The 15,902-nt window shown below is 40.2% G+C and overlaps 1 protein-coding gene across 2 annotated transcripts in view; it reads left to right on the forward strand.

Moving 5' to 3' along the window:
* Positions 1–15,902, forward strand: part of GPCPD1 (glycerophosphocholine phosphodiesterase 1) — a 70,881-nt gene that overhangs the window by 24,730 nt on the left and 30,249 nt on the right. For both annotated transcript variants that reach the window (XM_039479591.2, XM_074406279.1), the window contains 6 exons: positions 935–976; positions 6,471–6,594; positions 7,954–8,185; positions 10,056–10,218; positions 10,495–10,627; positions 12,143–12,197. In XM_039479591.2, the coding sequence (XP_039335525.1) occupies positions 935–976; positions 6,471–6,594; positions 7,954–8,185; positions 10,056–10,218; positions 10,495–10,627; positions 12,143–12,197 (749 nt within the window). The remainder of the gene's footprint in view (positions 1–934; positions 977–6,470; positions 6,595–7,953; positions 8,186–10,055; positions 10,219–10,494; positions 10,628–12,142; positions 12,198–15,902) is intronic.

Genomic DNA, 15,902 nt, shown 5'->3' on the forward strand with positions numbered 1-15,902 from the left:
ATACTGTATTTAGAATTTTTATGAGAGTATACTTAAAATTATAATAGTCCCATACTGAGGTTGGAACTTATTAGGTGTTCAACGTTTTAAAAAATTGTATTTTAAAGCATCTTGCAGTTAAATGTATTTCCTTATTATGAGAAGTGGGATAGTTTTGTTTCTGCTGTTTTAGAAAGGAAGGTATACTTTTGAGAAATATAACTTTTGAACTTAAAAGCTGTTTGAAACTTACCAGAAAGTCTTTCTTAGGAACTGTCACATTCATTTTGAAAGTATTTCAGACTTATGTTTAAAGTAAACTGGGAAGGGAAGTAGGCAAGTAAGATAAATTTTATTTCACTTAGTGGGTGGGGCTTTACAGCTTTTCTCATTGAGTTGAAATTTCTGTTAGGAGAAGGGGATATGCTTGCATTTATTCTTTTGGTAGTTCCTCACAGCTCTGTACATACAGGTAAGTTCACACCATTTGTAAAGCTTTTAACTGGCGGTAGAGAATAGTTGGGATATGAGGAGAATTACATTTGAGACAAGTTCAGAATATGCACTACATAAGAATAAGCATTTTAATTGTGCCAAGACCTTTGGTTTGAAAATCAAGAAGGAGTTATAGTACAGCAACCTGTGAGTCTTGTACATTGGATAGTGTAGAAGTTCATCCCAGTGCCTCTAGAGCACGTCTCTGAAGAGTTTTCTTTTTCTTTTTTATAATATAATGAATAATCACCAAAGTATGTAAGAACTATTGCTGTTTGCTAGCCTCCTTTAAAGGGAATTCTTTGTTGAGGGCTACAATAAATATGCTTATTCACCTTGGGCTGCTTTTAAGCTATAGATTTAATATTATAAACGATCTTTAAGGTGGGTAATTTCTCAATTGTTCATTGGGTGTGCATCAAGAGTTTTAACTAGATTTTCTATTTTCCTTAAATTCTAGAAAACAAAATTATTATTGATGATGGACAATTTGGAATCCACAGTAAGTGAGACTGACTTATTAAATGTTTACTGAAATGATTGAGATGTTACTTTACATTTCACTGGAAATATATAGCACAGGAAAATAGAACATAGAGTCATGTGCTGCATAACGATGTTTTGGTCCAAAACAGACCACACATACAGCAGTGGTCTCATAAGATTATAATGGAGCTGAAAACTTCCTGTTGCCTAGTGACATTATAGCAGTTGTAACGTAGCACACATTATAGTGCAATGCATTATGTTTTCTATGTGTGGATATGTTTAGATACACAAATGCTTACCACTGTGTTATATAGTTGCCTGCAGTATTCAGTACAGTAATATGCTGTACAGTGTTAGAATCTAGGAGCAATAGGCCATACTGTTTAGGTTTGTGTAAGTATATTCTCTGATGTTCTCATAACAGTGAAATTGTCGAATGACGCATTTCTCAGAACTTATCTTCATTGTTAAGCAATGCATGACCGTAGTGTGGTTTTGAAAATAGAGACTAGATCCAAGAAACAAATCCCGGGCCGGGCGCGGTGGCTCAAGCCTGTAATCCCAGCACTTTGGGAGGCCGAGGCGGGTGGATCACGAGGTCAAGAGATCGAGACCATCCTGGTCAACATGGTGAAACCCCGTCTCTACTAAAAATACTAAAAATTAGCTGGGCATGGTGGCACGTGCCTGTAATCCCAGCTACTCAGGAGGCTGAGGCAGGAGAATTGCCTGAACCCAGGAGGCAGAGGTTGCGGTGAGCTGAGATCACGCCATTGCACTCCAGCCTGGGTAACAAGAGCGAAACTCCGTCTCAAAAAAAAAAAAGAAACAGATCCCTTCTCTTAAATAAGAAGTAGTTTCTAATATAATTTTTGCGCTTTAAGATTTTATTCTTTTGGCTTTTATTTGACTAGCAATTTCAAGTATATGACATTACGTAATTAAAAGTGTAGTATAATTAACTGCTGATGTAGTCTTTTAACTCTGTTATTTTTGAAATTATATTAATGGTTCTAAACATCTAAAGTGTGAACTGTTACACTGAGGCTAAGTTTGTGTATTTTTTGTGTTTTTATGTCTGCATATATAGTAAAATTTAGACTAACCAGAATGTTCTAGTAGTTCTGGCTGAATGTTTAAAAGTTAATTTGAGATAGAGTAGAAAATGCTTTAACTTCTGAATATGTTGAAAATGTTATGTATTTGTATACTTTTCTGTTTTAGTAAATAGTATATCCTGAGAATTCAGATTTTCTTTGTGACTGGTATTCTTCCCCCCACCCCCCACCCAAGACAAAGTTTTGCTCTTTTGCCCAGGCTGGAGTGCAGTGGCACAATCCCAGTTCACTGCAACCTCTGACCCCTGGGTTCAAGCAATTCTCCTGCCTCAGCCTTCTGAGTAGCTGAGATTAGAGGTGCCCGCCACCATGCCTGGCTAATTTTTGTATTTTTTGTTTAGTAGTGAACAGGGTTTTGCCATGTTTGCCAGGTTAATCTTAAACTCCTGACCTCAGGTGATCCATCTGCCTTGGCCTCCCAAAGTGCTAGGATTACAGGCGTGAGCCACCATGCATGGCCGGGTGACTGGAATTCTTACAGTGTATCAGGCTGTTATGCTAAACTACATTTTTTTTTTTTTTTTTTTTTTTGAGATGGAGTCTTGCTGTGTCACCCAGGCTGGAGTGCAGTGGCAGAATCTTGGCTTGCTGCAACCTCCACCTGCTTGGTTCAAGCAATTCCCCTGCCTCAGCCTCCTGAGTCACTGGGACTGCAGGTGTGCACCGTCACACCTGGCTAATTTTTGTATTTTTTGTAGAGTTGGGTTTTGTTATGTTACCCAGGTTGGTCTTGAATTCCTGACGTCAAGTGATCTGCCTGCCTTGGCTTCCCGAAGTGCTGGGATTACAGGCATGAGCCATGGTGCCCAGCCTGCATTCTCATTTTGGATGCTGTACTGTAGGAGTCAAAAGGCGAAAAGAGGGTGGGCAGAATTGTGCTTGTACTGACTGTCAATCAGATAAATTGCTGATAACCAGTTTGTTTTCCTGCTAAGCACAGGAAAGAACAGACCTGCATGTTTTGGTTGTGGTTTTTACTAGGTGCATATGTTTTATGTATGTTAGAAATGAACATGCTTGGCTGGGTGCGGTGGCTCATGCCTGTAATCCCAACACTTTGGGAGGCCGAGGCGGGGGGATCACGAAGTCAAGAGATCGAGACCATCCTGGTCAACATGGTGAAACCCCGTCTCTACTAAAAATACAAAACTTTAGCTGGGCATGGTGGCGTGCACCTGTAATCCCAGCTACTCAGGAGGCTGAGGCAGGAGAATTGCCTGAACCCAGGAGGCGGAGGTTGCGGTGAGCCGAGATCGTGCCATTGCACTCCAGCCTGGGTAACAAGAGCGAAACTCCGTCTCAAAAACAAAACAAAACAAAACAAAACAAAAACTGTCTCCTCTCCTTACCCCCTACCTTGGATCCATTGCACCATGTTTTCTGTTTTCTAAAATTCCCGAATGACATATCTGAATTTAAAACAATCCTCTTGGCCGGGCACGGTGGCTCAAGCCTGTAATCCCAGCACTTTGGGAGGCTGAGGCGGGTGGATCACAAGGTCGAGAGATCGAGACCAACCTGGTCAACATGGTGAAACCCCGTCTCTACTAAAAATACAAAAAAAATTAGCTGGGCATGGTGGCGCGTGCCTGTAATCCCAGCTACTCAGGAGGCTGAGGCAGGAGAATTGCCTGAACCCAGGAGGCGGAAGTTGCGGTGAGCCGAGATCGCGCCATTGCACTCCAGCCTGGGTAACAAGAGTGAAACTCCGTCTCAAAAAAAAAAAAAAAAAGAACACGCTCTGGCAGTATTCAGATAGGAATTAAGACATCTTTTCCTTGATTTTGTTTGGGATTGTTTATATTAGATCAGAAAATAGTCTGTGTTACTGGTGGCATTACTAGTGGCAGCTGAATATCTAAAGTGACACTCTGTAAGTGTAGCAGTGATCCCTAGTAGAACAATTGCTAGGTTAGATGCTGTTTCTGAAATAGATTTGTATTATTTCAATCATGGATTCAATCTGAATAATTTACTTACGTTGTGAAAGCATAACTAATTATTATTATTTTTTTTTTTATTTGAGACGGAGTTTCGCTCTTGTTGCCCAGGCTGGAGTGCAATGGCGCAATCTCGGCTCACCGTAACCTCCGCCTCCTGGATTCAGGCAATTCTCCTGCCTCAGCCTCCTGAGTAGCTGGGATTACAGGCACACGCCACCATGCCCAGCTAATTTTTAGTATTTTTAGTAGAGACGGGGTTTCACCATGTTGACCAGGATGGTTTCGATCTCTTGACCTCGTGATCCACCCGCCTCGGCCTCCCAAAGTGCTGGGATTACAGGCTTGAGCCACCGCGCCCGGCGTGCATAGCTAATTATTAATATTCATTTAATTTTCCCCCCTACTTCATATAAAAGTTTTTTTTTTTTTTCTTCCAAGAGAGAGTTTTGCTCTTGTTGCCCAGACTGGAGTGCAATGGCGCAATCTAGGCTTACTGCAGTCTCCGCCTCCTGAATTCAGGCGATTCTCCTGCCTCAGCCTCCTGGGTAGCTGGGATTACTGGCGCCTGCTATCATGCCTGGCTAATTTTTTGTATTTTTAGTGTAGATGGGCTTTCACCATGTTGGTCAGGTTGGTCTTGGATCTCCTGTGGTCAGGAGTTCACCCACCTTGGCCTCCCAGAGTGCTGGGATTACAGGCATAAGCCACTATGCCGGCCAAAAGTTCTTTTTTAAGGACGAATTTAAGACTACCTGTATATTTGCTTTGGGGAGAAGAGTACCAGTGTTATGTAACCTGAATGTATTATTACAGTGTGAATGTGGGCAGGGCAAGGTGACTCATGCCTATAATCCCAGCACTTTGGGAGGCCTGAGGAAGGTGGATCACTTGAGGTCAGGAGTTCAGGAGTTTGAGACCAGTCTGGCCAACGTAGTGACACCTTCTCCACTAAAAATACAGAAATTGGCCAGGCACGGTGGCTCATGCCTATAATCCCAGCACTTTGGGAGGCCGAGGTGGGTGGATCACCTGAGGTCAGTAGTTCAAGACCAGCCTGGCCAACATGGTGAAACCCCATCTCTACTAAAAATACAAAATTAGCTGGACATGGTGGTGCATGCTTATAATCCCAGCTACTTGGGAGGCCGAGGCGGGAGAATCACTTGTACCCAGGAGACAGAGATTGCAGTGAGCGAAGATCGTGCCATTGCACTCAAGCCTGGGTAACAAGAATGAAACTCCATCTCAGGAAAAAACAAACAAAAATCAGCCAGGCATGGTGGGCACCTATAATCCCAGCTACTTGGGGGCCTAAGGAATGAGAATCACTTGAACCTGGGAGACAGAGGCCATTGTGAGTTAAGATCGCACCACTGCCCTCCAGTCCGGGCAACAGAGCGAGACACTGTCTAAAAAAAGAAAAATTGATTTCTTTTAGATTTTTTCAAAGATGATATTGATAGACCAGGATCTTTTCCAAAAGTCTTTGTAATATCTATTCTAAATCTGCCTATTCACAATGATTCATTTTTTGGGGATTATTTTCATATTTAGAAAGGAAAAAAGTTAATTGTTTTTTATTATTATTCTAAAGACACTTATTTGAAAGGATTCTTTTCCTTCAGATTTTTACTTTTGGCACCCTTGAGCTGCATGTGAACAAGGGTTTAGGCAGGGTCTATGAAACAAATCAAGGATTAGATCTTGTTAAAAAATGTATTTCCCAGCTAGGCACAGTGGCTCATGCCTGTAATCCCATCACTTTGGGAGGCCAAGGTGGGCGGACCACAAGGTCAGGAGTTCAAGACCAGTCTGGCCAGCGTAGTGAAACCCCGTCTACTAAAGATATAAAAAATTAGCCAGGCATGGTGACAGGTGCCTGTAGTCTCAGCTACTTGGGAGGCTGAGGCAGGAGAATTGCTTGAACCCATGAGGCAGAGATTGCAGTGAGCTGAGATCATGCCATTGCACTCCTGCTTGGGCAACAATGCAAGTCTCAAAAAAAAAAAATTTATTTCCTGAGGCTGGGTGTGGTGGCTCATGCCTGAATCCCAGTACTTTGGGAGGCTGAGGTGGGTGGATCACCCGAGGTCAGGAGTTCGAGACCTGTCTGACCAACAGGGAGAGACCCTGTCTCTCCTAAAAATATAAAATTAGCTGGGCATGGTAGCACATACCTGTAATCCCAGCTACTTAGGAGGCTGAGGCAGGAGAATTGCTTGGACCCAGGAGGCAGAGGTTGCAGTGAGCTGAGATCGTGCCATTGCACTTCAGCCTGGGCAACAAGAGCAAAACTCCGTCCTTCCCCCCGCCCCCCCAAAAAAAGATTTCCTTTGGAGATTAAAAAAAGAAAGTGTTAACTGGAATTATCAATGCAGTAGGTACTTACTCTGTTGTTTAAAAAAACATGTATAATAATTACTGTTCTTCATATTTATTCTATCAGATGGTGTTGAAACTTTGGATTCTGGATGGCTGACATGTCAGACTGAATTAAGATTACGTTTGCATTATTCTGAAAAACCTCCTGTGTCAATAACCAAGAAAAAATTAAAGAAATCTAGATTTAGGTATGATCATGTGTTTGTGTTACTTGGGCCATTTGTTTTCACTAGTGCTGTAGATTTCAGAGTCAATTGGTTTGAGCCTTTAAATGTACACAGTTTGGGATAATGTTACATATTCTAATAACTACAGCTTTGTAATAGTGAACTACTTCCTTGCTCAGGTTGGTTGCTACTGTTGCACATACTTAAGTTAGGTTTTTTGTTTTTTTTGGTTTTTTTTCAAGTGTATGTTAAGTTCTGGCGTACATGTGCAGATCATGCAGGATTGTTGCGTAGGTACCTACATGTCAAGGTGGTTTGCTGCCTCCATCTCCCCCCACCCCCGTCACCTATATCTGGCATAAAAATTTGTTTTTAAATAGATAAGTACCTAAGCTTATGTATTGTTATAGTTTCTATTTAAATTTTCCTAGTGTAGCAATAGTTTGTTTCAAAGTTGGTATAATGGAAATGATTGTGTGCTACATAAGAATGAGATAAAGGGAAAATTTTCTTTTTTTTTGAAATATTCTTCAGTGTTCTAAATTTTTCTGTGTCTTGAAAATGAAAAATTTTCCACAGAAGAGAAAATTTTTGGTTATTATATATGTTTAATAAAAATATATTTAATAAACTTTTTTTCTTTTTTTTGCCTTTTTTTTTTTTTTAAACACAGGGTTTCACTGTGTTGGTCAGGCTGGTCTTGAATTCCTGATCTCAGGTGATCCACCCACCTTGGCCTCCAAAGTGCTTGGATTACAGGCGTGAGCCACCACGCCCAGCCATAAACATTTAACCATTTATTTTTGTTTGAGAGGGGGTCTGGCTGTGTCACCCAGGTTGGAGTGCAGTGCTGTGTAATCTCAGCTTACTGCAGCCTCTGCCTCCCAGGCTCAAGTGATCCTCCCACCTCAGCCTCCCAAGTAGCTGGGACTACAGGCATGTGGCACATGCCTGGCTAATTTTTATATTTTTTGCAGACAGGGTTTCACCACGTTTCCTAGGCTGGTCTCAGACTTCTGAGCTTAAGGAATCCTCTCGCCTCAGCCTCCCAAAGTTCTGGGATTACAGGTGTGAGGCACTGGCCCAACCCTAGATTTATTAATTTATTTTTTAATGAAAGAATCAACAACCTTAGTAGGCATAATGGTCATTTATTTCATTTTAATACTTTACAAAAATACATGCAGATAATAACATCAGTATTCTATAAAACACACCTAATTCCTTAACCTTTAGTATGTGTAGTCTTGCATAATATGTTATTTCTGTTATTTAAAGATTTAGCATATTTGGGGACACTTTAAAATGTAGCGTTTAGGTAACATTTGTATGAGATTTTCTTTTCTGCCGCTTTTTTAATCTCATTTTTTTCTTATATAGGGTGAAGCTGACACTAGAGGGCCTGGAGGAAGATGACGATGATAGGGTATCTCCCACTGTACTTCACAAAATGTCCAATAGCTTGGAGATATCCTTAATAAGCGACAATGAATTCAAGTGCAGGCATTCACAACCGGAGTGTGGTTATGGCCTACAGCCTGATCGTTGGACAGAGTACAGTATACAGACAATGGAACCAGATAACCTGGAACTAATCTTTGATTTTTTTGAAGTGAGTAATTACTGCAGTGAGGGGTTTCAGAAGAATGCAGGGATACGCTTATTTTTATGTATGTTTTGATTTTTATTTTACTTATTATTTTTTTCATTTATTTGATTTTTATTTTAATCTAGTTTATGTAAAACTAACTTTTTAGAGGTAGGCTCCTCTGTACAGTTAAGCTTTAAAAACTTAGAGTTGTCATTTTTAAGTACTATTAAGAACATAATTAATAGAACACCTGCTGTATTGGTGTTTGAAATCAAGAACAGATGTCTTGATGCTTTGTCTGCTAAACAATCTAAATGTAAATGAATTTTATCCAAAGGAGCCATCAGTGGTAAATAGAGACCCGGGCAGGTTTTTACCTTCTTGGTGGGCAACCTGATGTAACAAGGGTGACTGAGTTCTCATTATGATGGAAGCCTGTCATTTATTGCGGGTACTTTGTTAGGATTTGTTGATGGGCCTGACTTTGCAACTTGATATTGTAAATATTTAATGAAGGTAATTGTAAAGCTTGTGCCAGGTTATTCACAATCTGTGCTGCTAACTTTCTGGAGCTACATATAATACTTAATAAACTAGTGCTTGTAGCTCACTGGCTGTTCATATTTCCCCAACACATAATACTTGGTACATCCCCTAAGGTCCTTACTGCCATGGACCTGGCTCATAGCAGTCTGTAGTGGTTTCCTTAGCTTCTAGCTCCACCTCCACACCCATTTAAATCTTGGAGGGTAGGGAACATGTCTTGACTACCAGTAGCCCCCAGCCAGTTTCTTGAGAACAACAGAATTCAGGATGGATTTTTAAAAACCTAAGTAATCTTAAGTAGTAAGATCTATGGGACTCTATTATAAAAATACGAAGTTTTGATGACTTCTTTTTCTTTCCTTTTTTTCCCCTTTTCTTTTCTTTATTTGAGACAGAGTCTCATTCTGTCGCCCAGGCTGAAGTGAAGTGCTGCTCCTCTCCAGGAGGTAGAGGTTGTAGTGAACCGGGATCACGCCACTGTACTCCAGCCTGGGCGACAGGGGAAGACTGTCTTGGGGAAAAGAAAAAAACAAAACAGAACTTTTTTTGTTGTTGAGATGGGGTCTTTGTTGCCCAGGCTGGTCTCAAACTCCTGGGCTCAAGCAGTCCTCCTGCCTCAATCCCTAGAAGGGCTGGCATTACAGGTATGAGCCTCTACTTCTGGCCTGAACATTTTTTTGTTGCTTCCTTTTAATAAACCTGTCTTTTAACAAACTGTTGAATTTCCTATCTTCCCTTTAATTTGGTTAGTATTTTTTGTAATAGTGTTTTATGCATAGACTAGGCTGATAACATATCCAGTGTAATCTCAAAGTAAGTACAGTATGTGGTTTCCTAAAGAGTTGCTATCCCTATATGACACTTGTGTAGACACATTTTTAGAGAATATGTTAAAAAAATCACTACAAATGTATCATAGTCTTGCAATGTAAAAATGATTAGAAATTTTCGAGCAGTGCTCTAAATTTACCTAATGCATGTTAGATCAGTAAATTCTTTAAATCAGCAGAATTATGATTAATAAAGTAATATAAAATTGTAATGAATTTATATTTTAAATACTATAAAGAAAATGTAGTATTTAATTATAGAGAAGCCATCAAGTCTCCTGAATATAAATTTGATTGTATTTCTTACTGTTTCTCCCCCAGAGATTCTGTTGACTATAAGTGAATTTTTTGATCTTGAAATTGAATATATTGATCTTTTTAAGAAAAAAAAATAAACACATTATATATAGGAGATACAAATGTGTGTGTGCGCGCACGTGCGTGCGCATGCTCCTGGGCGCATGTATAACACAGAAGTTTAAAAATTGAGATTATTTTAAACCTCATTTTTTCAGGAAGATCTCAGTGAGCATGTAGTACAGGGTGATGCCCTTCCTGGACATGTGGGCACAGCTTGCCTGTTATCATCCACCATTGCTGAGAGTGGGAAGAGTGCTGGAATTCTTACTCTTCCCATCATGAGCAGAAATTCCAGGAAAACAATAGGCAAAGTGAGAGGTAAGTTTGAAAACACTGGCAAATAACCTAAGATTAAGTTAGAATTTTAATTAGTTTCAAATTAAGCATTTAATAATGATAAAAGCAAAATTAATAATTTAGAGTAGCATCAATTTAAGGAGCATGTCTGTTACATTTTCTAAAAGTTTTCAATCCTGTCTTTTTTCTGTTTGAGACTGATAAAGCTGACCTGAGTGGTATTTAAATATAATTCAGCTCATAATGGCCCTTTTAATAATTTTTATTTTTGTTCTTCCCTCTTTTTTCCTATGAAAGTTGACTATATAATTATTAAGCCATTACCAGGATACAACTGTGACATGAAATCCTCATTTTCCAAGTATTGGAAGCCAAGAATACCCTTGGATGTTGGCCATCGAGGTGCAGGAAACTCTACAACAACTGCCCAGTAAGTTGAATATTTGAGTAGGATTAGCATTTGGTATAGCTCATGTTTGATAAAGTTATACTGGTTTTCTCAGCAAAGGTTAAATGATTTTTTTTTAAATTTACCCAGGGAATTTAATGTCATTTGGTAATTGGAGTTACCGTTTCAAAATAATTAGAGACTAACCTTAAGATTCTGGTCTGTTTTTATAGTATATTTACTGAATTGATAAGGAGGAAAACAGTAACAGTAGAAAGGGAGGAAGGAAAGCTTGATGCGGAAAGCTTTGGTAGCATCAGTGTGTCTGTGTTGTGGTTCTTACTTTTGACATGCTGCCCTCTCTGAGTTTCCACATCTATAAAATGGAAGGATTTGAACAACATTATCCCTAGTGTTTAGCTCCAGCCATCCATGAGCCTAGAAAAGTGTTAAACTCAAGGAATATTAGTTAACTTAGTTCGTAACCGAAAGATGCTCTCTCTTCTCAACAGACATTAGCTTCCAGCCTGGAATAGTTGTCTTCCCTTTCTACTTTTGTAAGTTTATTTAATTACTAGTGCTATAGCTCATACCACAGATTTTCTACTGTAAGTTTTAATCCTTCCTCATTTTATTTTAAAGGGATGCTGTGGAGATCATTAGGATCTTTTAAGGTCTATAAAACAAATAACCATTTAAGGAAGAAGCACCCTCACCTGTCCCCACCTTTTTTTGTTTGTTTGTTTTCAAGACAGTCTCTGTCATTCAGGCTGGAGTGCAGTGGCACATTCTTGGCTCACTGTAGCTTCGACTTCCAGAGCTCAAGCCATTCTCCCACCTCAGTCTCCCTGGTAGCTGGACCCACAGGCGCGTGCTACCATGCCCAGCTACTTTTTGGCATTTTTTTGTAGAGACCAGGTCTCACCTTGTTGCCCAGGCTGGTCTCAAACTCCTGAGCTCAAGTCATCTGCCTCCCTCAGCCGCCCAAAGTGCTGGGGTTACAGGTGTGAGCCACCACACCCAACCTCTCAGGCCCCATCTTAATCAAGCAATACATTTTCCCACTTTCTGTTCTTGTTATTAATAGAGTTTTCATACTTCTATCCTGTGTGTGTGTTAGTAATCTCTCATTCCCCCGAAATCTGCCAGTATTAAGTCATTTGGAGGCTGTATTGCAAGGAGCAGGTTTCTATGTCTCTATTTCTTCTGCCATTTAAAAGGATTGTTTTCCTTATTGATCACCTTGCATGTCTCCAAGAAAAAAGTCCACAGGGGAAGTGTATGTTGTGTATCTATCAGTGTTAGAGCTTGCATTTAAGGAATGAATTTCGAATGTATGTTGTGTATCTGTCAGTGTTAGAGCTTGCATTTAAGGAATGAATAACTCAAAGATGAGTTTCGAGTGAGCCACAGTCATGTTTTGGGGATGTCAAAATTGGCCTCAAAATACAAAATAAGTACCATTTCCCATTGTTGAAAGTATACTTTGCTTCTTTATTAATTTGCTTCTTTATCTTCTCTATAGTCTATGATAACTGTATTTCTTCTCCTTTTCAGGCTGGCTAAAGTTCAAGAAAATACTATTGCTTCTTTAAGAAATGCTGCTAGTCATGTAAGTAACCTTTCTTTAAACAACTTTACACTACTGAGGTAGAAAAATTTGGATCAGGGAGTCTCCTTCAGTTTTTATTAGTAGTTGGACAGGCAAAATATCTCTTGGCATTTATATTCAGATACATGGTGAAAATTGGGATGAAGACAATAGAACCATAAGCATCTTTTTTTGAGGCAGGGTCTCATTCTGTCCCAGGCGTAGACTGCAGTGGTACGAACATGGCTCATTGCAGCCTCAACCTCCTGAGCTCAGGCAGTCTTCCCACCTCAGCCTCCATGGTACTGGGACTAGAGGCATGTGCCACCATGCCTGGCTAACTTTTAATTTTTTTTTTTCATTTTTAGAGACAGGGTCTTGCTATGTTTCCCAGGCTGGTTTCGAACTCCTGGGCTCAAGCTATCCTCCCGCCTCAGCCTTCCTAAGTGCTGGGATTTCAGGCATGATCCACTATGCCCAGCCAGCATCCTTTTTTGGAATAATAAATTTTAAGTAATTGGGACAAGAAAAAAGTTCCCACTAAGCATTGGTTTTTCACTACCTGAATGATGCTTTTTTTTTGAGATCCTCACTTTGGAAAAAATGCCTATGGAAAGATTTGATGGGCTGGGCGTGGTGGCTCACAACTGTAATCCCAGTACTTTTGGAGGTTGAGGTTGGTGGATCCCCTGAGGTTGAGAGTTCGAGACCACCCTGGCCAACATGGTGAAACCCCCATCTCTGCTAAAAATACAAAAGATTAGCTGGGCATGGTGGCCCATGCCTGTAATCCAGCTATTTGGGAGACTGAGGCGGGGGAATTGCTTGAGTCTGGGAGGCAGAGGTTGCTGTGAGCCTAGATCACACCACTGCCCTCCAGCCTGGATGACAGAGTGAGACTCAGTCTCAGAAAAAGGAAAGATTTGATGGAGATTTTATGTAACACTTGATAAAGTGTATCAGCTGGATGTGGTGGCTCATACCTATAGTCCCACCTACTTGGGAGTCTGAGACAGGAGCTTTGCTGGAGCCCAAGAGTTTGAGGTTACAGTGAGCCGTGATCTGGCTAGTGAGTGCCAGCCTGAGTGACAGAGTGAGACTCTATCGCTTAAAAACACAGTGTCAGTTCCCACCCTTACATACAACTTGATTGTCTTTAACTTCCTTAACTCTTTTTTTTTTTAAATCCAGTTATAGAGGATTAGAGTCTGTTTTTTTAGCTTTTAGTATTTTCAGCAACTGTAACTTGGACATTTTTAATCAATAACCTGAGATTTTTCTCCCCTATTCCTCTGTATCTGTCTAGACCGCCTCACATTCCAAAGTGAAACTAGAGAAAAATGGAGGAACATCTCATAATTTCCACTTTTTCCACAGTGTCCTCCATATGCCTCCAACTTTGTTTTGTAAAAAATAGTGCAGGAAGTAAACTTGGTTAGTCAGTGTTTAGCTTTATCATTTACATGAACTAACATCTATTCTAAGGTGTACTTTTAAAATATTAACCTCTCTGAAATGGGAATGGGTTTACAGCTTAGCTTTGAGTCATAGTTTAATTGGCAGCATATTTCCCCCTCTTAGTGGCATATAAAATAATGCATTTTAAAATTCATGTCATCTTGAATTGATTATAATTTGAATGTTTAAAATAATAGATTGTTTTATTTTTCTGTTATGATATTTATTAGTATTATTGGGCCATAGTTTATAATTAATTTGGAACCAGCTTTACTAGTGTCACAGCTAGTCTAAAGACATTTCATTAACTATAAACATGATGGCCTGGTCGCCCAGGCTGGAGTACAGTGGCGGGATCATAGCTCACTGTAGCCTCCACCTCCTGGGCTCAAGTGATCCTACTGCTTTGGCCTCCCAAGTAGCTGGAACCACAGGCATGTGCCAACACACCTGGCTAATTGTATTTTTTGTAAAGACAGGGTCTTACTGTATTGCTCAGACTGGTTTCGAAACTCTGGGCTCAAGTGATCCCCCCACTTGGCCTCCCTAAGTGCTAGGATTACAGGTGTGAGCCATTATGCCCAGTGTAATAACTCTGTTAGTTTTTTGTTTGTTTGTTTTGTGAGATAGAGTCCTGCTCTGTTGCCCAGCCTGGACTGCAGAGGTGTAATCTTGGCTCACTGCAAACTCCACCTTCTAGATTCAAGCAATTCTCCTGTCTCAGCTTCCTGAGTAGATAAGATTACAGGCATGTGCCATCATGCCCAGCCAATTTTTATATTTTTAGTAGAGACAGGGTTTCACCATGTTGGCCAGGCTGGTCTCGAACTTCTGACCTCAGGTGATCCGACCCCCTCAGTCTTCCAAAGTACTGGCATTATAGGTGTGAGCCTGGCCAAGAATTTTTAGATAAGTGCTTTTTGAGAGAGGATTTCATTAAGACTTTTTTTTCCATATTCTAGTGGAATCCTTTATAACTCACAGGAATCACATTTTCAGCTGTCTTATTTTAATTATTATTGGCTTATTTTAAATACGTATCTGTGAAGATGTTTTGGTCTATTGTTGGCTTATTACTTAAATCTCACAATGAATTTTGAGATTAAATTTTGTCTCTCACAAAATGATTTTCTGTAAGGATTATGGTTGTCTAAAACCAGATTAAAAAGCTACAACTTAAAATGTTTGATAGTTAAAACTACTTGGCAATGGTAGGGTTTGTCCTCTTCAGTAGAAATGGTTTTTGATATTGTCTAGTTTAAAGTAAGAGGAGGTGCTAAGCTTTCTGTTTCAGAAGTCAGCAAGGAAGTCGGCTTCCTTGGCCAGACTCTTGAACCCTTTGACTCTAGTCTGTGATGTGATCCATTTGTATTCACAAGTTGAGTTTTACCCCTTCACAACTTGGAGCCAGGATAAGGGGTAGAAATGCATACATCTTTTAAAGTACAGCGCCTCTGGGGGTCACAGTAAAGTAGTGTTTCAGATTTTTCAAACCTTGCTTCCTTCTATTGCAGCTGGCTTGCTTTCAGTTTATGACATACAACCTTTAACTGAATTAATTTATAAGGCTGAATGGATCTGCCTGCCTTTCTCTGTTTCTCTCTCTTTCTCTCTTTCTTTCTATAAATTTCAGTCCTCCTTCTGTATGGATCTGATTTTTAGAAATTTGTCTTTAACTGTAATTCAGGTCTTCCTCATTTGTTTGGGTTTCATTAGGAAACTGGACATGAGCATCATCTTTTTCCTGTTTCTGTTTTCTCTGTCTGTTCATCAGCAATTACAGCTTCCTCTTTCTTTCTTTCTTTTTCTTTTTTAAAGATGGGGTTTCACCATATTGGTCAGGCTGGTCTTGAACTCCTGACCTCAGGTGATCCACCCGCCTCAGCCTCCCAAAGTGCTGGGATTACAGGTGTGAGCCACCGTGCCTGGCATAACTTCCTCTTTCATTCAGTACTGACATTTTGCTGAGAAAGGCTGTACAGTGGACTGCTCAGGTGTACCAAGTAGCAGAGCTGAGATGATTTGCAGCTTGTTCTTCCCTCACCAAATCTTTCATGTTAGTTATGCAGCTAAGGTTTGCAGGGGCAGTAGGCAGCAATGTGAGGGATCCCTGAACTCCAGGCTCTTGATGGGTTCCTTTTCTGCCAATAGCAGTTGCAGAAATGACAGTCCTGAAGGCTATCTCACTGCCACTGAGGTGCCTCTGGGTGTTCTGAAGTGGATCTGTGCCCATTTTTTGCCAGGAAAAAGTAGCTGTGCTTTTACAAA

Source organism: Saimiri boliviensis, chromosome 9 (genome assembly GCF_048565385.1).
Source record: "Saimiri boliviensis isolate mSaiBol1 chromosome 9, mSaiBol1.pri, whole genome shotgun sequence".
Classification (NCBI taxonomy): Eukaryota; Metazoa; Chordata; class Mammalia; order Primates; family Cebidae; genus Saimiri; species Saimiri boliviensis.